General features: G+C 48.1%; 1 protein-coding gene across 8 annotated transcripts in view; it reads right to left on the bottom strand.

The window, feature by feature from the left end:
- RECQL5 (RecQ like helicase 5) overlaps positions 1-23,302 on the bottom strand; it is a 304,462-nt gene that overhangs the window by 221,776 nt on the left and 59,384 nt on the right. For all 8 annotated transcript variants that reach the window (XM_063960597.1, XM_063960602.1, XM_063960599.1 and 5 more), the window contains one exon: positions 1,310-1,472. In XM_063960597.1, the coding sequence (XP_063816667.1) occupies positions 1,310-1,472 (163 nt within the window). The remainder of the gene's footprint in view (positions 1-1,309; positions 1,473-23,302) is intronic.

The raw sequence follows: 23,302 nt of genomic DNA, 5'->3' as shown, positions 1-23,302 counted from the left end.
TTTTAGGAAAACTGGCAGGGGTTAAATGCATCCATATAGCCCAGGAGCTATATGTGATGCATTTCTTTAGCCATATAAGGTTTAAAACGTGTTTTATTGCGTCTCAGGGCGCTCCCCCCCAGCGCCCTGCACTCTCAGTGACCGGAGTGTGAAGTGTGCTGAGAGCAATGGCGCACAGCTGCAGTGCTGTGCGCTACCTTATTGAAGACAGGAACGTCTTCTGCCGCCGATTTTTCCCGGACCTCTTCGCTCTTCTGGCTCTGTAAGGGGGCCGGCGGTGCGGCTCCGGGACCCATCCAAGCTGAGCCTGTGATCGTCCCTCTGGAGCTAATGTCCAGTAGCCAAGAAGCCCAATCCACTCTGCATGCAGGTGAGTTCGCTTCTTCTCCCCTTAGTCCCACGATGCAGTGAGCCTGTTGCCAGCAGGTCTCACTGAAAATAAAAAACCTATTTAAACTTTTACTCTAAGCAGCTCAGGAGAGCTACCTAGCATGCACCCTTCTCGGCCGGGCACAAAAATCTAACTGAGGCTTGGAGGAGGGTCATAGGGGGAGGAGCCAGTGCACACCAGCTAGTCATAAAGCTTTTACTTTTGTGCCCAGTCTCCTGCGGAGCCGCTATTCCCCATGGTCCTTACGGAGTTCCCAGCATCCACTAGGACGTCAGAGAAACTAGTGATGTCCATGTTCTCCGGTAGAGGGGCCCCCTTACAGAGGCGGGCCCAGGGTACAGTATCAATCTTAATAGTTAAATAACTGCAGATGTACAGTAATTTTTCTATAGGGTTTACCTATATTTAGCAAAGTTATCAGCAGTAATGAATGATACTTACTGCTTGACTGTTTTATTATTCACGTATAATATATTTTGTTAATGCAAGTTGTTTTGAAGTGTAATTTTTGCCTATTAAAACTTTTTTGCCTTCAAACTTTAAAAACTATTACCATATCTTTTTCATAATGCAAATTTCCTCAGTTCATGCCCATTGCAAAATCAAGCAGGAGAAAAAAAAATCTCACATCTGGTATGCATGAAGTTTTAACACAAAAAACACAAGCATACAACCATTCCAAAGTAGGAAGACAAATTGAAGAGGGAATGATTAAAAAAATGAATACAATATAATCTTAGTTCCTTCATATTATCAACAGTTAATTATATAGGCAATGGCATATTTTGTTACACTTTACAATTATAAAACACTCTTTAGAGAGGTATTAACGACGACTGGAACAAACCTTTCACCTCACCCAAGGAGATTTGTTGCTGCAGTCATAACAAGGATATAAGCAATGCTTTAAACATTTACCTGTGCTTTTGTGATATCTTTCTTTATCAGAAAGCTGACTTGGTTTCGATCAGTCCTGGAATAGTATAAACGACAAAAGGACTGCTTGCCATCGCGGCCTGCTCTCCCTGACTCCTGATAATACCCAGCCATCGACTTGGCGATGTTCCAGTGAGCTACAAACCTGCCAGGAATAAAAATTCTTCATAAGACAATACTGTAATCTGAAAACAAAATATACATACATATATTAACAACAATAAATAACAAATTACACAAAAGGCAGAATGCAATAAATAATAACACAGAGACAGCTGTGAGAGTTACATTTGAAGACTATGGGGTATATTCAATAACTGTCGGAAGCTGCCATCTTGTCGGAAAGACGTCAGCTTCCGACAGTTTTAGGTCGGAAGGGGTTCCGACCTATTCATTAGTGCCCCGTTTATTCTAACAAGTCGGGAAACCCGACTTGTCGGAATGCACGCTGATCGGCGGCTTCAGCCGCCGATCAGCGTGCATTGTCAGAAGCGGGGCCGACAATCCGATTGTTTCCGACAATCTCAATCCGACTTCAAAAAAAGTCAGATTGAGATGAGGAGACTAGTGGTGCTGCGGGTGGCGGGGGGACCAGAGATCGGCGGCCGGCGGGAGGAGCAGGCTGCGGGGGGACATGTCTGCGGCGGCGGGGGAAGGCGTTGCAGGGAGAGAGGTGCCTGGCCGTCCCTGGCCAGCGCACCTCTCTCCCTGCAGTGCCTCCTCCCGCCGCCGCAGACATGTTACCCCGCTGCCCGCACCTCCCGCTGCCCGCCGATCAGTGCTCCCCCCGCCGCTGCAGCACCTTTCTTCCTGCTGCCTGCGGCTCCACAAGTCCACCGCAGCCAGCCCCTCCCGCTCACGGCCGCCGCTCTCTGCTCCCCTGGCCGCTACTGTCAGCGCATCCGCAGCCGCTGACAGCAGCTGCCTGACAGGACGGCCAAATCCAACAGTCGGATTTGGCCGTTCATTGAATAGGGGTTGTCGGATCCATTCCGACAACTGAATGTCGGAATGGATCCGACTCCTATTGAATATACCCCTATGAAATCAAAACTGATTTGATTAAATCAGTAACCCTAATACTCTCTTGGGTTTGAACTGTTTTGGAACTGCCAGAAGCAGCTCCGACCCTGTCAGTCTTAGTGGCCTGTCTGAATCTATATAATGGGTCAGATGCAAGGGGTCAATTTTTATTTAATTTTTTTACCCTCAATGTTAAATACTTTTATCCAAGGTTAATTGGGGCACAATAGAATGTGGGGAATAGTCGCTGCATTGGAGCTAGGCAGTTTCAGTTTGGTTACCAGAGTTCACGCTCCTCCCCCTCTGTACGCTAAAGCATGATGGGACCTTCTCACATTATATATATATATATATAAAATGAGATTTATGGTAAGAAATTACCTTTGTTAAATCTCTTTCTGCGAGGTACACTGGGCTCCACAAGGATAAACATTGGGGTGTAGAGTAGGATCTTGATCCGAGGCACCAACAGGCTCAAAGCTTTGACTGTTCCCAGAATGCACAGAGCCGCCTCCTTTATAACCCCGCCTCCCTGCACAGGAGCTCAGTTTTTAGTTAACCAGCCCAATGCAGAAGCAGGAAAAGAGACGACAACGGTTAGTAGCCACATACACCACACTCTCGCGACAGGAGAACTGTCAGCGGCTAATGCCATACCAACCCAAAGAAGCTAAGTGCGTCAGGGTGGTCGCCTTGTGGAGCCCAGTGTACCTCGCAGAAAGAGATTTAACAAATGTAAGTTCTTACCATAAATCTCATTTTCTGCTGCGGGGTACACTGGGCTCCACAAGGATAGACATTGGGGATGTCCTAAAGCAGTTCCTTATGGGAGGGGATGCACTGTAGCGGGCACAAGAACCCGGCGTCCAAAGGAAGCATCCTGGGAAGCGGCAGTATCGAAGGCATAGAACCTTATGAACGTGTTCACTGAGGACCACGTAGCCGCCTTGCACAATTGTTCAAGGGTCGCACCACGGCGGGCTGCCCAAGAAGGTCCAACAGACCGAGTAGAATGGGCCGTAATGTGAGAAGGAGCTGACAGACCAGCCCTCACATAAGCATGTGCAATCACCATTCTAATCCATCTGGCCAAAGTCTGCTTGTGAGCAGGCTAGCCCCGTTTGTGAAATCCAAACAGTACAAAGAGAGAATCAGATTTCCTAATGGAAGCAGTTCTCTTCACATAGATACGGAGAGCCCGTACCACATCCAAAGACTTCTCTTTGGGAGACAGATCAAGAGAAACAAGTGCCGGAACCACAATCTCCTGGTTAAGGTGGAACGAAGATACCACCTTAGGTAAATATCCGGGACGAGTTCGAAGAACCGCCCGGTCACGGTGAAAAATCAGATATGGGGAACTACAGGACAAGGCACCCAAATCCGACACTCTTCTAGCTGAAGCAATAGCCAGCAGAAACACCACCTTAAGGGAAAGCCACTTAAGATCAGCTGAACCAAGAGGTTCAAATGGAGACTTTTGTAGTGCCTCCAAAACCACCGACAAGTCCCAATGAGCCACAGGCGGGACATAGGGAGGTTGGATACGCAATACACCCTGAGTAAAGGTATGCACATCAGGTAAGGTCGCAATTTTTCTCTGAAACCACACCGACAAGGCAGATATTTGAACCTTGAGGGAGGCCAGACGCAGGCCTAAGTCCAGGCCCTGCTGAAGAAAAGCCAACAACTTGGCTATACTAAACTTGGAAGCGTCATAATCATTAGATGTGCACCAAACAAAATAAGAATTTACTTACCGGTAATTCTATTTCTCGCAGTCCGTAGTGGATGCTGGGGACTCCGTAAGGACCATGGGGAATAGCGGGCTCCGCAGGAGACTGGGCACTCTAAAGAAAGATTTAGTACTATCTGGTGTGCACTGGCTCCTCCCTCTATGCCCCTCCTCCAGACCTCAGTTAAGGAAACTGTGCCCGGAAGAGCTGACATTACAAGGAAAGGATTTTGGAATCCCGGGTAAGACTCATACTAGCCACACCAATCACACCGAATAACTTGTGATAAACTTACCCAGTTAACAGTATGAATAACCAACAGAGCATCAACCAACGGATGCCAACATAACATAACCCTTTATTAAGCAATAACTATATACACGTATTGCAGAAAGTCCGCACTTGGGACGGGCGCCCAGCATCCACTACGGACTACGAGAAATAGAATTACCGGTAAGTAAATTCTTATTTTCTCTAACGTCCTAGTGGATGCTGGGGACTCCGTAAGGACCATGGGGATTATACCAAAGCTCCCAAACGGGCGGGAGAGTGTGGATGACTCTGCAGCACCGAATGGGCAAACACCAGCCAGGGTATCAAACTTGTAGAACTTTGCAAACGTGTTTGAACCCGACCAAGTAGCAGCTCGGCAAAGCTGTAATGCCGAGACCCCTCGGGCAGCCGCCCAAGAAGAGCCCACCTTCCTTGTGGAATGGGCTTTTACTGATTTTGGATGCGGCAATCCAGCCGCAGAATGAGCCTGCTGAATCGTGTTACAGATCCAGCGAGCAATGGTTTGCTTTGAAGCCGGAGCACCCAGCTTGTTGGATGCATACAGGATAAACAGCGAGTCAGTCTTCCTGACTCCAGCCGTCCTGGCAACATAGATCTTCAAAGCCCTGACTACATCAAGCAACTTGGAATCCTCCAAGTCACGAGTAGCCGCAGGCACCACAATGGGTTGGTTCAGATGAAAAGATGACACCACCTTTGGCAGAAACTGCGGACGAGTTCGCAATTCTGCCCTGTCCATATGGAAAACCAGATAGGGGCTTTTACATGACAAAGCCGCCAATTCTGACACACGCCTAGCTGAGGCTAGGGCCAACAGCATGACCACTTTCCACGTGAGATACTTTAGGCTCCACCGTCTTTAATGGCTCAAACCAGTGGGATTTCAGGAAAGCCAAGATCACGTTAAGATCCCAAGGTGCCACTGGTGGCACAAAAGGAGGCTGAATATGCAGCACTCCCTTAACAAACGTCTGAACCTCAGGCAGTGAAGCCAGTTCTTTTTGAAAGAAAATGGATAGGGCCGAAATCTGGATCTTTATGGACCCTAATTTTAGGCCCATAGTCACACCTGACTGTAGGAAGTGCAGGAATCGACCCAGCTGGAATTCCTCTGTAGGGGCCTTCCTGGCCTCACACCAAGCAACATATTTTCGCCATATACGGTGATAATGTTTTGCTGTCACGTCCTTCCTAGCCTTAATCAGCGTAGGAATAACTGCTTCCGGAATGCCCTTTTCTGCTAGGATCCGGTGTTCAACCGCCCTGCCGTCAAACGCAGCCGCGGTAAGTCTTGGAACAGACAGGGCCCTTGTTGTAACAGGTCCTGTCTGAGAGGCAGAGGCCATGGGTCCTCTGTGAGCATTTCTTGCAATTCCGGGTACCAAGTCCTTCTTGGCCAATCCAGGACAATGAGTATTGTTCTCACTCCTCTTTTTCTTACAATTCTCAGCACCTTTGGTATGAGAGGAAGAGGAGGAAACACGTAGACCGACTGGAACACCCACGGTGTTACTAGTGCGTCCACAGCTATCGCCTGAGGGTCCCTTGACCTGGCGCAATATCTTTTTAGCTTTTTGTTGAGACGGGACGCCATCATGTCCACCTGTGGCAGTTCCCATCGATTTGCAATCTGCGTGAAGACTTCTTGATGAAGTCCCCACTCTCCCGGGTGGAGGTCGTGTCTGCTGAGGAAGTCTGCTTCCCAGTTGTCCACTCCCGGAATGAACACTGCTGATAGTGCTAGTACGTGATTCTCCGCCCACCGAAGAATCCTGGTGGCTTCTGCCATTGCCACCCTGCTTCTTGTGCCGCCCTGGCGGTTTACATGGGCCACTGCCGTGATGTTGTCTGACTGAATCAGCACTGGTTGGTTTCGAAGCAGAAGCTCCGCTTGACTCAGGGCGTTGTATATGGCCCTTAGTTCCAGGATATTGATGTGCAGACAAGTCTCCTGACTTGACCACAACCCTTGGAAGTTTCTTCCTTGAGTGACTGCCCCCCACCCTCGGAGGCTTGCATCCGTGGTCATCAGGACCCAGTCCTGTATGCCGAATCTGCGGCCCTCGAGGAGGTGAGCACCTTGTAGCCACCACAGAAGAGACACCCTGGCCCTGGGGGACAGGGTGATCATCCGATGCATCTGAAGATGCGATCCGGACCACTTGTCCAGCAGATCCCACTGAAAGATCCTCGCATGGAACCTGCCGAAGGGAATGGCTTCGTATGACGCCACCATCTTTTCCAGGACTCGCGTGCAGCGATGCACCGACACCTGTTTTGGCTTTAGGAGGTCTCTGACCAGAGTCACGAGCTCCTGAGCCTTCTCCTCCGGGAGAAACAACTCCTTCTGGTCTGTGTCCAGAATCATGCCCAGGAAGGGCAGATGCGTCGCAGGAATCAGCTGCGACTTTGGAATGTTCAGAATCCAGCCGTGCTGACGCAACACTCCCTGAGAGTGAGCTACGCTGATCAGCAACTGCTCCCTGGACCTCGCCTTTATGAGGAGATCGTCCAAGTATGGGATAATTGTAACCCCTTGCTTCCGAAGGAGCACCATCATTTTCGCCATCACTTTGGTAAAAACTCTCGGTGCCGTGGACAGGCCAAATGGCAACGTCTGGAATTGGTAATGACAGTCACGTACCACAAACCTGAGGTACTCCTGATGAGGCGGATAAATGGGGACGTGCAAGTAAGCATCCTTGATGTCCAGAGACACCATAAAATCCCCTTCCTCCAGGCTTGCAATGACCGCTCTGAGCGATTCCATTTTGAACTTGAATTTCTTCAGATAAATGTTCAGGGATTTTAAATTTAAAATGGGTCTGACCGAACCGTCCGGTTTCGGTACAACAAACATAGTGGAATAGTAGCCCCTTCCCCTTTGAAGGGGGGGGGGACCTCTACCACCACCTGATGGAGAAAATGTTTGTGAATTGCCTCCAACACTATCTCCCTTTCCATGGGGGAAGTTGGTAAGGCCGATTTCAGGTAACGGTGAGGGGGCATCACCTCGAATTCCAGCCTGTATCCCTGAGACACAATTTGTATAGCCCAAGGATCCACCTGTGAGCGAACCCACTGGTGGCTGAAAAGTCGGAGACGCGCCCCCACAGCTCCTGGCTCCGCCTGTGGAGCCCCAGCGTCATGCGGTGGATTTAGTGGAAGCCGGGGAAGACTTTTGTTCCTGGGAACTAACTGCATGGTGCAGCTTTTTTCCTCTACCCCTGCCTCTGGCAAGAAAGGACGCACCTCTGACCTTCTTGCTCCTCTGAGAACGAAAGGACTGCATTTGGTAATACGATGCTTTCTTAGGTTGTGGAGGGACATAAGGCAAGAAATTTGACTTCCCAGCCGTAGCTGTGGAAACTAGGTCCGAGAGACCGTCCCCAAACAATTCCTCACCCTTATAAGGTAAAACCTCCATGTGTTTTTTAGAGTCGGTATCCCCTGTCCATTGCCGAGTCCATAAGACCCTTCTGGCAGAAATGGACATTGCGTTAACTCTAGAGCCCAGCAGGCAAATGTCCCTCTGGGCATCCCGCATATATAGGACCGCGTCCTTGATATGTCCCAGGGTCAGTAGAACAGTGTCCCTGTCCAGGGTATCTAACTCCTCAGACAGAGAATCCGTCCATGCAGCTACCGCACTATACATCCAGGCCGAAGCAATTGCTGGCCTCAGCAGTGTGCCAGAATGTGTATAAACCGACTTCAGGATAGCTTCCTGCTTTCTATCCGCAGGATCCTTTAGGGCGGCCGTATCCGGAGACGGCAGGGCCACCTTCTTGGACAAGCATGTCAACGCCTTGTCTACCCTAGGGGAGGATTCCCAGCGTAACCTGTCCGTTGGCGGGAAAGGATACGCCATAAGTAATCTCTTGGAAACTATCACCTTCCTGTCAGGGGAATCCCACGCTTTTTCACATAATTCATTTAATTCATGTGAAGGGGGAAAAGTCACTTCATGCTTTTTCTCCCCATACATATAAATCCTCTTGTGAGGGACAGGATTTTCCTCAGACATGTGTAATACATCCTTCATTGCTACAATCATGTAGCGGATGGCTTTAGTCATTTTAGGCTGCAACTTTGCCTCATCGTCATCGACACTGGAGTCAGATTCCGTGTCGACATCTGTGTCAACTATCTGGGATAGTGTGCGCTTTTGAGACCCTGACGGCCTCTGCGCTGTAGGATCAGGCATGGGGTGAGACCCTGACTTCCCCCCGGTTACAGTTTTATTCAATCTGTTATGCAAGGAGTTTACATTATCATTTAACACCTTCCACATATCCATCCAATCCGGTGTCGGCACCGTCGGCGGCGACACCACACTCAGCTGCACTTGTTCTGCCTCCACGAATCCTTCCTCATCAAACATGTCGACACAGGTTTCGTACCGACACACCGCACACACACAGGGAATGCTCTGACTGAGGACAGGACCCCACAAAGGCTTTTGGGGAGACAGAGAGAGAGTATGCCAGCACACACCCCAGCGCTATATAACCCAGGGATTACACTGTACCTTAGTGTTTACCCTGTAGCTGCTGTTAATATATATATACTGCGCCTAAATTTATGTGCCCCCCCTCTCTTTTTTACCCTTTAATGCACCTGTATACTGCAGGGGAGAGCCTGGGGAGCGTCCTTCCAGCGGAGCTGTGAAGAGAAAATGGCGCTGGTGTGCTGAGGAAGAAGGCCCCGCCCCCTCAGCGGCGGGCTTCTGTCCCGCTTTTATGTGTAAAAAATGGCGGGGGCTCAGGCATATATACAGTCCCAGACTGTATATATGCCTCTTTATGCCAAAAAGGTACTTAATTGCTGCCCAGGGCGCCCCCCCCCCCTGCGCCCTGCACCCTACAGTGACCGGAGTGTGCGGTGTGCTGTGGGAGCAATGGCGCACAGCTGCAGTGCTGTGCGCTACCTTAAGTGAAGACAGGAGTCTTCAGCCGCCGATTTCGATGTCTTCTTGCTTCTGCTGCTTCTGTTCTTCTGGCTCTGCGAGGGGGACGGCGGCGCGGCTCAGGGAACGATCAAGGTTAGGTACCTGTGTTCGATCCCTCTGTAGCTAATGGTGTCCAGTAGCCTAAGAAGCGCTACCTAGTTGCCGTGAGTAGGTTTGCTTCTCTCCCCTCAGTCCCTCGTAGCAGAGAGTCTGTTGCCAGCAGAAGCTCTCTGAAAATAAAAAAAACCTAACAAAATACTTTCTTTTCTAGCAAGCTCAGGAGAGCCCACTAGGAGCACCCAGCTCGGCCGGGCACAGATTCTAACTGAGGTCTGGAGGAGGGGCATAGAGGGAGGAGCCAGTGCACACCAGATAGTACTAAATCTTTCTTTAGAGTGCCCAGTCTCCTGCGGAGCCCGCTATTCCCCATGGTCCTTACAGAGTCCCCAGCATCCACTAGGACTTTAGAGAAAGTAAGAATGCCAGACCCTATAGTAAATCCGAGCCGAAGCCGGATTCCGGGCCTGCAACATAGTTTGAATGACCGCCTCAGAAAACTCTTTAGCCCTTAAGACGGAAGCTTCAAGAGCCACGCCGTCAAAGACAGCCGGGCTAGGTCCTGGTAGACACAGAACGAGGAGATCTGGGCGTTGTGGAAGTAGAATTGGACGCTCTAACGATAGGCCTTGCAGGTCTGAGAACCAGTGCCGTCTGGGCCACGCCGAAGCTATGAGAAGCAGAATTCCTTTTTCTTGCTTGAACTTCCGAATTACCCTGGGCAGGAGTGACACCGGAGGGAACACGTATGGCAGCCGAAACCTCCACGGCACCGCCAGCGCATCCACGAATGCTGCTTGAGGATCCCTTGTCCTTGCTCCGAAGACCGGAACCTTGTGATTGTGTTGAGACGCCATCAGATCTACGTCTGGAAGATCCCACTTTTCCACTAGGAGTTGAAACACTTCTGGATGGAGGCCCCACTCGCCGGCATGTACGTCCTGACGACTGAGAAAGTCCGCTTCCCAATTCAGGACTCCCGGAATGAAGTTTGCCGATATGGCCTGTAGATGGCGTTCCGCCCAATGTAGAATCCGTGAGACTTCCTTCATTGCCAGACGGCTTCGAGTGCCGCCTTGATGATTTATGTAAGCCACTGTGGTGGCGTTGTCCGACTGCACTTGAACAGGATGGTTCTGAATTAAATGCTGGGCCAGGTTCAACGCATTGAAGACCGCCCGCAATTCCAGAATGTTGATTAAGAGGAGGGACTCCTCCTTGGTCCACCGACCCTGAAGGGAGTGTTGCTCCAGCACCGCGCCCCAACCACTGAGACTGGCATCTGTCGTCAACAGGACCCAGTTGGATATCCAGAAGGGACGGCCCCTGCACAATTGTTGGTCCTGGAGCCACGAGAGCAGCGACAGACGGACCTCCGGAGTCAAAGAGATAATTTGAGACCTGATCCGGTAAGGCAGGCCGTCCCACTTGGCTAGAATCAGCCTCTGGAGGGGGCGAGAATGGAATTGAGCATACTCCACCATGTCAAATGCTGATACCATGAGGCCCAGCACTTGCATCGCTGAATGTATCGACACTTGCGGGCGAGAAAGGAAGCAACGAATCCTGTCCTAAAGCTTCAGGACTTTCTCCTGACACAAGAACAACCTCTGGTTGTAAGTGTCCAATAACGCTCCCAGATGCAACATGCTCTGAGCAGGGATCAGGGATGATTTCTTCCAGTTGATGAGTCACCCGTGGGCTTGTAGAAACCGGACAGTCATATCTAGATGACGTAGGAGAAGTTCTGGGGAATTTGCCAGGATTAACAAGTCGTCCAGAGACGGCGGTATCCTGACCCCTTGACGGCGGAGTACCACCGTCATCACCGCCATAACTTTGGTGAAGACTCGCGGAGCCATTGTTAAACCAAAAGGTAACGCCCGAAACTGGTAATGGAGGTTGCCAATAGCAAACCTCAGGTATTGCTGATGTGACGCTGCTATAGGAATATGCAGGTAAGCATCCTGTATGTCCAGGGAGACCATGTAGTCCCCAGGTTCCAAGGCCAGAACTATACAGCGAAGGGTTTCCATACGGAACTTGGAAACCTTCACAAACCTGTTCAATGCCTTGAGGTTGAGAATGGGCCGGGAGGACCAATTCAGTTTCGGGACTAGAAACAGCGGAGAATAGTACCCCCGGCCCCTCTGCCCAAGAGGCACCTGTACTACGACTCCTGTATCCAGGAGGGTCTGTACCACCGAATGCAGAGTGTTTGCCTTTGGTCCAACGGGACGTCTATCTGGCAAAATCGATGAGGGGGTCGGTTTTTGAAGGCTATGGCGTAACCTCGAGTGACGACTTCCCGTACCCAGGCATCTGAAGTGGTCTTCAACCATTCCTGGGTATACACTAGAAGCCGGCCCCCCACCCTGGGATCCCCCAGGGGGAGGCCCGCCCCGTCATGCGGCAGGCTTATCGGCCTTGGAAGCTGGCTGATGGGCAGCCCAGGCTCTTTTGGGCTTTGGCTTTCCAGGTTTGGAAGTGCGGGCCTGCTTGTTGTACGCCTGACCTTTTGCTTTACCTGAAGGACGAAAGGAAGTACCTTTAGCCTTCGACACAGAAGGAGCGGTACTTGGCAGATAGGCAGTTTTGGCAGTAGCCAAGTCAGCCACTATCTTATTTAAGTCCTCCCCAAACAGAATATCTCTCTTGAAAGGGAGTACCTCCAGGGTTTTTCTAGAGTCCAGATCAACAGACCAGGATCTCAGCCACAATATCCGGCGAGCCAGGACTGACGTAGTAGAGGCCTTGGCTGCTAGGATACCGGCATCAGAAGCCACCTCTTTAATATAGCGAGAAGCTGTGACAATATATGACAAGCATTGTCTAGCATGGTCAGAAGAGATTTCAGCTTCTAACTCCAAGGCCCATGCTTCAATAGCCTCTGCAGCCCATGTTGCTGCAATAGTGGGCCTTTGTGCAGCACCCGTGAGGGTGTAAATCGCTTTCAGACAACCCTCGACACGTTTATCCGTAGGCTCCTTTAGAGACGTGACAGTAGTGACAGGTAGAGCTGAGGAAACCACCACCCTAGCCACATGTGAGTCTACTGGAGGAGGCGTTTCCCAATTTTTAGACAGCTCTGGTGCGAGGGGATAGCAAGCCAGCATCTTCTTTTGAGGCACAAACTTCGTACCCGGGTTTTCCCAGGGTTCCTGACGTATATCCACTAGGTGGTCAGAGTGAGGTAAATCTTGTTTAACCACCTTCTGACGCTTGAACCTATCTGGTTTCTTAGGAGGGACGGATGGCTCGGGATCATCCGTAATCTGTAGAATTAATTTAATAGCCTCCAAAAGATCAGGAACATCCACATGTGAACTACCCTCCCCATCAGCCGTATCTGAGTCAGAACCTGTGGGGTCAGTGTAAGTGCCGTCTTCGTCAGACGAGGTGTCAGTGACAGCAGTGGATTGTGAGGAGACAAGCGCTCGCTTAGAGGACCCCTTGGACTTAGGCGAGCGATGGTCAGACTTTTTAGTAGTCAGGGACTGGTTCAACTTCTTTAATTGAGCAGATAAATTGTCCGCCCACGGCGGGTTAGCTGCAGGGACCAAATACGGTTGTACCAGCATAGGGGGTGTTAGTTTATTAACTAGCGTATGTAGAAGCGTGGAAAAAGCGGCCCACGGTGGGTCATTATGTACCTCCGTTGCCACAGTGGCACTGGGGGCCAGGACCAGAGCCCACAGCTGCTATATTCTCCTCATAGTGATCTGTGGCTTCAGCAACACCGGCAGTGTGTTCAGCCTCAGAACCGTTACCCTCAGAAGCAGACACGATATAACCTGCAGTATCAGGTAACACAGTACAATTGGCAGCAGCACAATACCTCTTACCCAAACCCCTGCGCAGTGTAGTCAGCACTAGCAGAGATAAAAGGAGAGATATGGTGATTAAAATCACAGAGAAAAATAAGTATTTAAGTATATCTTTGTGAAAATCCTATATCAATATAAAAAACCTGACGCACCAAGCCCCCTCAGGTTATAGAATATACGGATAGCAAGTTGAGTGAAAGACACAAAATGGACACCACTCGGCAAGCTAATGCACACACATATAGTCACAGTTAAACAATGCAGAGGTTATTACTAACAATAATACTGCACTGGACCAGCTTATATATATAGCTATGTAGTCAATAGATATAACACTACACAGTAAGAACTGGATGTATATCACAGGGTAATTGTACTAGAAAACCCTGACTAAACGCACTCTTTCTTAACTAGCACTGTCTAAAAAGGCAGGTAGAATACTTAAGTGTCATGTAAATTCACAGCACTGACAACCAGGCGGCTTTACACAGGAGGATTTGCCCAAGCAGTCCCAGGAACAGTGAAGCTGAGGGATAATGGCGCCCAGCCACTGACAGGGAGTGAGGGAGAGACAGATATGCAGCTCCAGGGCGGGAACATTTGCGGGAAATGGCGCCCTGGGGCTGGGGGAGGGGCTTCAGGTCTAAGCCTTATCCCCCTGCTGGCAAAACCACCGGGTACTGTGGGCTACTGAAAATAGTTTAGACAGAAAACCTGACCTGCACCCATGCCCTGGTGATCTAGTGGGATCGCCTGTACTGCCACAGTGTCCACCGCCAGCGCACGTGGCCCGCCTCCCACTGACCGCGCCGGATCGCAATAAAGACCGGGTCCCACAAGCGGGACCCACTTACCACCTCCCGAAGCGCGGCCACGCGATCCCGGAGAGCCCCCGTCGTGTGTGCCTGACGTGAAGAAAACCGGAGCCTCCTGCTGTAGTTACCCGGCAACCAGGGCTCGGGAATGTACAGCGCCGCTGGGGAGAGCTGGAGCTGCAGCAGTGAATGTCTTCTGACATTTACGGAAATGGGTTCTCTGCGCACTGAGGTGTTAGTCTGAGGCGGGGTATGCTGCTGGTAATGAGGGGTGTCCCGCCCCCCCTTAAATGGTAAGTATACAGATGTGGATAAATCCACAGGGAACCAGCGTTCAAACCCTATTTGTAGTGGTGAATGATACGGTTATAAAGTGAAACTAAAATCAATAATGAAAAAGCAGGTAATATACTTAGGGTTGTTTATTCTAAGATGCTGAGATACTTTCTTTCCCAACAGGTATAAATTCGGTTTAAAAGTCAATCAGGGATTGGGGCACGCTCCTGGTTTGAGCTTAAATTCTGAAGTGCAAGGTTCAATTGAAAGAACAAATGCTGTAATCTTTGTAAAGTCGAAAAAAATAAAAAGAAAAATGCCACAAAAAAATAATGATAATATGTACTAAAGTCCAAACGGTTTACAAGTCTATACAGACTGCGGCGTCCCGCTAATCTGTGCTCTGAAGTGAAGGATTCTCTTGTGAAGTGATGAACAGTTGACAGCGGTAGTGTATGCTTTGGTTAGAGTGGAAAATAAGGACCCTGGACTGGCGCTATTCCTCCTGCAGCACGTCCCACAGTACAGCGCCCGAATCAGGCCCGCTCTGTGGTGCCGCTGACCTGGGGTGTGCGCCTGTCACAGAGGCGAAGTGGACACGGCCGGAGCTCTCCGAGCGGCTGGCCGCGCCTCTCCTCCTCCTACAGGGACTTACCTTCTCCCTTCCCCGCTGTCTCAGGCTTCTTCCGTCGCCTGGCATAGTATAGATGGGTAGCCCCAACGCGTTTCGACCTGTTAGGGTCTTCCTCTGGGAGTCATTTGTGTGTTTAGGTTGCAGGAATTTAAGGTGTCCTGATAGGGTGGGATCAATTCCCATTGGTCCTCTGATCTGGCTTTGTGATTGGCTCACAGCTTGTCAATCGAAGTTTATGGGAGGATGTGACATCATCACAGTGCTTTAGAGTGTGCCCAGTATTATCTGGCTTTGTGATTGGCTCACAGCTTGTCAATCGAAGTTTATGGGAGGATGTGACATCATCACAGTGCTTTAGAGTGTGCCCAGTATTATCTGGCTTTGTGATTGGCTCACAGCTTGTCAATCGAAGTTTATGGGAGGATGTGACATCATCACAGTGCTTTAGAGTGTGCCCAGTATTAAAAAAAGGAAAATAATGGAAAAATATATCCGTAGTGAAAAGGATATATATAAAGTTACAATATAGCAGTTATATGAATCAATCTTGCAGAATGGTGTTAATACTCAAAATAATGAACCTTGGGATATTTTTAGGCTATGTTCAAACGCATGAGAATAATGATTAACCCTCTACAGCATTAACCAATGCCTGTCACTACTTTGATGTAAGATATCATAGAATAGTGAATGTAGCTGCTGTTGAATTGACTTGAAATGGGATATGTCTTCATTTGCATATGACAGACCTAATTTCGTTGTCAATGTTGAGCCCTTTGGGGGCCAGTGTCCCTAAGTTAATCATCATGCACAGTTCTTCCTTATTGATTCTGGAGATGTAATCACCTCCTCTCCAGTTCTTTTTGACCTCTTTTACACCAGTGAACTTAAGTAGAGCAGGGTTTGAGTTGTGAAACTCTTTGAAATGTTGGGATAATGGGTGGTCTTCTGTGCCTTTCCTAATGTTGTGTACGTGTTCCCCAATTCTGACTTTCAGTGGTCGTATTGTTCTTCCTACGTATTGTTTAACACATGGGCATTGGAGGATGTATATAATGCCCTTGCTGTGGCATGTCAACCTATCCCTTATCTTATACTCATGTGTGTTCGCCTCAGATATTATGCTATATGTTGGTGTAGTACTCCTGGAATTGGTTACCTTACAACCTACACATGTCCCGCAATGGAAAAACCCTCCTTTGCTATGTGAGCCATCAATGGTAGTCTGTGTGGTGTTTGTCGGAGGTATGCAGCTATGTATAAGTTTTTGTTTTATGTCTGGAGCTTTTTTGTATACTACCTTAGGATTCTGTGGTAGTATCTCTGCCAAGGTGTCATCTTGTAGTAATATTGGCCAGTGTTTTTTGAGGATCTTCTTGACTTTATGTGACTGCTCAGAATATTGTGTGATGAATATAGGTCCTTCAGTCATATTTTTTTGTGCAGATTTGTCCTTGTAGTCCAAAAGTGTTGAGCGATCATTTGCTCGAACTGTGTCAAAGGCCCTTTTTACCAAGTCAGGATGATAATTTTTCTCTTTGAATCTTTCACTCAAGGTGTGTCCCTGTGTGTCGTAATCATTTAGCCTAGAGCAGTTGCGTCTAAGTCTTTTAAACTGGCCCATAGGGATACCGTTGAGCCAGGTAGGATGATGTCCACTTGAGGCTAGTATAAAGCTGTTTACATCAACTGCTTTATTGAATGTGTTGGTGTGCAACGTCCCTTCCTTTACAAAGATATTGAGATCTAGAAATTCCACCTTTTCTTGACTGTAATGTGAGGTGAATTGCAGATTGCGGTCATTGTTGTTGAGATGTGATAGAAAGCTCTTAAGTGATTGTTCGTCCCCTTTCCAGATGAAAAAGACATCATCTATATACCTGGTCCAGAGGACGAGATTTGCTCCAAGGTCTGGGTCTGACCATATGATGTCGTCTTCCCATTTACTCATAAAGAGGTTTGCGTAACTTGGCGCAAATCTCGTCCCCATGGCGGTCCCTGTGGTTTGCAGAAAGAAATCGTTATCGAACCAGACATAGTTGTGAGTCAGTATGTAGTCTATTCCTCCTAGAATGAATTCCCGCTGTTCTATCTTCATGTCTGGGTCCTTGTCTAGGAAATGTTGTATGCTACGTCGTCCCTGTGTGTGATCTATAACTGAGTACAAGGATGTTACATCGCTTGTAGCTAGCCAATAATTGTCTTCCCATGAAATAGATTGCAGTTTCTGTAGGATGTCCGTGGTATCTTTGAGGTACGATTTTTGCTGTTTAACATACGGCTGCAGGAAAGTGTCAATGTACTGTGATAGATTGGAACTGATGAAACCTATGCCGGAAATAATAGGTCTATCTGGTGGTTTGGCAGGATGTTTATGAATTTTTGGTAAGTAATAAAATACCGGTATTATGGGATGTTGTGTATCCAGGTAAGTGTGTTCCTGTGTGGATAGAATGCCTATGTCTAGTCCCTCTTTGAGTAGAGTTTGTAATTGTTGTTTGAACAAGGTTGTGGGGTCTCCTTTAAGTTTCTTATAGGTGTTAGTGTCATTAAGGATCCTATTGGCCTCCTCCATGTAGTCTGCTTTATTGAGAAGTACTATCCCCCCTCCCTTATCAGCTGGCTTTATGATTATATCAGTATTTTTACTTAGATCAGAGATGGCTCTCCTTTCCTTATTCTATGATATCTTACATCAAAGTAGTGACAGGCATTGGTTAATGCTGTAGAGGGTTAATCATTATTCTCATGCGTTTGAACATAGCCTAAAAATATCCCAAGGTTCATTATTTTGAGTATTAACACCATTCTGCAAGATTGATTCATATAACTGCTATATTGTAACTTTATATATATCCTTTTCACTACGGATATATTTTTCCATTATTTTCCTTTTTTTAATACTGGGCACACTCTAAAGCACTGTGATGATGTCACATCCTCCCATAAACTTCGATTGACAAGCTGTGAGCCAATCACAAAGCCAGATAATACTGGGCACACTCTAAAGCACTGTGATGATGTCACATCCTCCCATAAACTTCGATTGACAAGCTGTGAGCCAATCACAAAGCCAGATAATACTGGGCACACTCTAAAGCACTGTGATGATGTCACATCCTCCCATAAACTTCGATTGACAAGCTGTGAGCCAATCACAAAGCAAGATCAGAGGACCAATGGGAATTGATCCCACCCTATCAGGACACCTTAAATTCCTGCAACCTAAACACACAAATGACTCCCAGAGGAAGACCCTAACAGGTCGAAACGCGTTGGAGCTACCCATCTATACTACATTGGACTGAGGACGAATATTCACTACAAAGAAGGACAGTACTGCTAATCCTTTCCGCAAACCATCCGGTCACGTGATCCGGAGTTCCGGAAGCAACCGGTTGCCAGGCGACGGAAGAAGCCCGAGACAGCGGAGAGTGGAAGGCGGAGGGGAAGGGAGAAGGTAAGTCCCTGTAGGAGGAGGAGAGGCGCGGCCAGCCGCTCGGAGAGCTCCGGCCGTGTCCACTTCGCCTCTGTGACAGGCGCACACCCCAGGTCAGCGGCACCACAGAGCGGGCCTGATTCGGGCGCTCTACTGTGGGACGTGCTGCAGGAGGAATAGCGCCAGTCCAGGGTCCTTATTCTCCACTCTAACCAAAGCATACACTACCGCTGTCAACTGTTCATCACTTCACAAGAGAATCCTTCACTTCAGAGCACAGATTAGCGGGACGCCGCAGTCTGTATATACTTGTAAACCGTTTGGACTTTAGTACATATTATCATTATTTTTTTGTGGCATTTTTCTTTTTCTTTTTTTCGACTTTACAAAGATTACAGCATTTGTTCTTTCAATTGAACCTTGCACTTCAGAATTTAAGCTCAAACCAGGAGCGTGCCCCAATCACTGATCGACTTTTAAACCGAATTTATACCTGTTGGGAAAGAAAGTATCTCAGCATCTTAGAATAAACAACCCTAAGTATATTACCTGCTTTTTCATTATTGATTTTAGTTTCACTTTATAACCGTATCATTCACCACTACAAATAGGGTTTGAGCGCTGGTTCCCTGTGGATTTATCCACATCTGTATACTTACCATTTAAGGGGGGGGCGGGACACCCCTCATTACCAGCAGCACACCCCGCCTCAGACTAACACCTCAGTGCGCAGAGAACCCATTTCCGTATATCTGCAATTCTTGTTCCGAATCTGCTGCAAGAGGTTAACCACATACCCTTATGGGTATTCTAGACAACCAACAGGATAGGGAACTTAGAGCCCATACACTTTTCGCACAATTTAACGACACTCCCACCATTACACATAACACCAGTGCTTTCTTCAAACACTTTACACAGCTGGAGAAACTGATTACAAAAGAGAACAAGTTATGGTGGGATGTGCAAACACTGAACTGGTATAAAGCTAACAAGGTTATACCAAAGGGTCTGAAATTAAAGAAGGCACCAGCATTACACAACCCAGATCCAACTTTCATCAACAGATGGAACACGATTTTGAATGATTGCTCACACCAACTAATACAGCTCCTGATAGACACTCACACTGGAGAACTAACCAGACTAGAGACAAGTATCAAACAATTGAATGTGCAGCTTGAACCATTCGAACAGGATCAGGAATTTCACACACTAAGAGAACTCACTCTCAGTAGTGTCAAAGTCAGAAAAATATCTCTATGCACACTACCATATTTGCACCTCACACAGGTCCGTGCTGCGCATGCGTACGCTCTCCCGTACGTGCGCATACTCACAGTCGCGGGCACCCGCAGGCGCACGGTATGCGTATTTACGGTAGAGTTTATGTGATCGTAGCGTGCGACTCAATCGTTACATATTTTCACTATATAATGTATTTTGTAGATCATGGTCCCTTTGATAGATTCTGAAAGTTTAGTTAACATAGCATGTTCCTGAACAGAGAGATCCCTCTTTGTATTGTACGAAGGGTCTAACAGGGGTCATACAGTGGTGTTTGGTACCCATCGGAAGAGTATTTAAATAGCAATATTCCGGTGTTGGTTTGGAGCGGATTAATCGCTCGTGCGAATAGTTATGGACATAAGAAGTTTATGTCCATTTACTATTATTTGTTCTTACTTAGCCATGCGGCGGGAAACCCAGTATCCCACCCACCTGGGCAGTTGGAAGTAGACACAGCCCACCTGAATGAATCAACCTATGACCTTTTGTTATAATGCGAAGCCGAATTCCTGTGTCCAATGAACAATAAGAATATAGGGACCATTGTACTGTATTGTGTGCAGTGTATATAAGGGTCACCGTCCCCAGGCCAGCCAGTACTCTCTCTTCAACACTTATCGCTGATAATTGGAGGACTGGATTCCGGTTGCGCCTGCGTGTGTTCCCCGTATGGTATGTTTCTCTGTTGCCACTTTGTTACCCGTATGTTGTTAGCCATTCACACTTAGTCTCTGTATTTGTAAGACGATCGTTCTCTATTGTGCATGTTACTGTTTAGATACTCTGCTAGAATTATATGTTAGTTTGTAGTGTATGACTTGTGAACTGTTTTCCCTTTTGAGGTAACCTTAGATATGTGTTAGTAAAAGGCTTTGGACCCTTAAAACGGTAGGGTGTATTTGTTATATTGCAAGGGGTAATAGGAGCGTCTCGATCGCTCGAACAGCTTTAGTATCTATAAGGTTAAACAGCGTTACATCACTACATTGGTTCTGATACAAGGTACACAGCATAAGAATATCTTTCCAGCGTGTTACATACAAGTTTTAATGATTGTTATCGTGTGAGCGTCTGCGCCGCTCGTGATCTCCTCGTGGTCTCGAGCGTCCGCTACGCTGATAGCGTAGCATTACGGTAGTCGCTCACCTATAGTGTGCCCGATACCAACAGCGTATTCTCGCGAGCGTTTGTGTCGCTCGAGCGGCTCGCTCCCGCTACAGCGTCCGCTACGCTAAGAGCGTACCCTTACGGTACTACATACTCCAATAGCGTACAAAGTCTCTTAACCTTTTAGAGTGTTTAATAAGGTAATAGAAATCAGCATTCTCAGTAGGGTAAGACAAGGAGAGGAGAAAATAATATTAGTCAAGAAAAATAAGATACTCAGGGACAAATTTGGTATACATCACAAAACACGACCAAAGAACAGAACCAAAGGGACACAAAAAATAAGATTTTACTTACCGATAAATCTATTTCTCGGAGTCCGTAGTGGATGCTGGGGTTCCTGAAAGGACCATGGGGAATAGCGGCTCCGCAGGAGACAGGGCACAAAAAGTAAAGCTTTTTCCGATCAGGTGGTGTGCACTGGCTCCTCCCCCTATGACCCTCCTCCAGACTCCAGTTAGGTACTGTGCCCGGACGAGCGTACACAATAAGGGAGGATTTTGAATCCCGGGTAAGACTCATACCAGCCACACCAATCACACCGTATAACTTGTGATCTAAACCCAGTTAACAGTATGATAACAGCGGAGCCTCTGAAAGATGGCTTCCTACAACAATAACCCGAATAAGTTAACAATAACTATGTACAATTTATGCAGATAATCCGCACTTGGGATGGGCGCCCAGCATCCACTACGGACTCCGAGAAATAGATTTATCGGTAAGTAAAATCTTATTTTCTCTATCGTCCTAGTGGATGCTGGGGTTCCTGAAAGGACCATGGGGATTATACCAAAGCTCCCAAACGGGCGGGAGAGTGCGGATGACTCTGCAGCACCGAATGAGAGAACTCCAGGTCCTCCTTAGCCAGAGTATCAAATTTGTAAAATTTTACAAACGTGTTCTCCCCTGACCACGTAGCTGCTCGGCAAAGTTGTAATGCCGAGACTCCTCGGGCAGCCGCCCAAGATGAGCCCACCTTCCTTGTGGAGTGGGCCTTTACAGATTTAGGCTGTGGCAGGCCTGCCACAGAATGTGCCAGTTGGATTGTGCTACAGATCCAACGAGCAATCGTCTGCTTAGACGCAGGAGCACCCATCTTGTTGGGTGCATACAATATAAACAACGAGTCAGATTTTCTGACTCCAGCTGTTCTTGCAATATATATTTTTAATGCTCTGACAACGTCCAGTAACTTGGAGTCCTCCAAGTCACTTGTAGCCGCAGGCACTACAATAGGCTGGTTCAGATGAAATGCTGACACCACCTTAGGGAGAAAATGCGGACGAGTCCGCAGTTCTGCCCTGTCCGAATGGAAAATCAGATATGGGCTTTTGTAAGATAAAGCTGCCAATTCTGACACTCTCCTGGCAGAAGCCAGGGCTAGAAGCATGGTCACTTTCCAAGTGAGATATTTCAAATCCACCTTATTTAGTGGTTCAAACCAATGAGATTTTAGAAAATCCAAAACTACATTGAGATCCCACGGTGCCACTGGAGGCACCACAGGGGGCTGTATATGCAGCACTCCCTTAACAAAGGTCTGGACTTCAGGGACTGAAGCCAATTCTTTTTGAAAGAAAATCGACAGGGCCGAAATTTGAACCTTAATAGATCCCAATTTGAGACCCATAGACAATCCTGATTGCAGGAAATGTAGGAATCGACCCAGTTGAAATTCCTCCGTCGGAGCACTCCGATCTTCGCACCACGCAACATATTTTCGCCAAATTCGGTGATAATGTTGCACGGTTACTTCTTTCCTTGCTTTAATCAAAGTAGGAATGACTTCTTCCGGCATGCCTTTTTCCATTAGGATCCGGCGTTCAACCGCCATGCCGTCAAACGCAGCCGCGGTAAGTCTTGAAACAGACAGGGACCCTGCTGAAGCAAGTCCCTCCTTAGAGGTAGAGGCCACGGATCTTCCGTGATCATCTCTTGAAGTTCCGGGTACCAAGTCCTTCTTGGCCAATCCGGAACCACTAGTATCGTTCTTACGCCTCTTTGCCGTATAATTCTCAATACTTTTGGTATGAGAGGCAGAGGAGGAAACACATACACCGACTGGTACACCCAAGGCGTTACCAGCGCGTCCACAGCTATTGCCTGCGGATCTCTTGACCTGGCGCAATACCTGTCCAGTTTTTTGTTGAGGCGAGACGCCATCATGTCCACCATTGGTCTTTCCCAACGGGTTACCAGCATGTGGAAGACTTCTGGATGAAGTCCCCACTCTCCCGGGTGAAGATCGTGTCTGCTGAGGAAGTCTGCTTCCCAGTTGTCCACTCCCGGGATGAACACTGCTGACAGTGCTATCACATGATTCTCTGCCCAGCGAAGAATCCTTGCAGCTTCTGCCATTGCACTCCTGCTTCTTGTGCCGCCCTGTCTGTTCACATGGGCGACTGCCGTGATGTTGTCCGACTGGATCAACACCGGTTTTCCCTGAAGCAGAGGTTCTGCCTG

The sequence above is a fragment of the Pseudophryne corroboree genome, chromosome 3 (assembly GCF_028390025.1).
Source record: "Pseudophryne corroboree isolate aPseCor3 chromosome 3, aPseCor3.hap2, whole genome shotgun sequence".
Lineage (NCBI taxonomy): Eukaryota > Metazoa > Chordata > Amphibia > Anura > Myobatrachidae > Pseudophryne > Pseudophryne corroboree.
The sequence above is the reverse complement of the archived record's forward strand: the minus strand, read 5'-3'. Positions and strand labels throughout refer to the sequence as shown.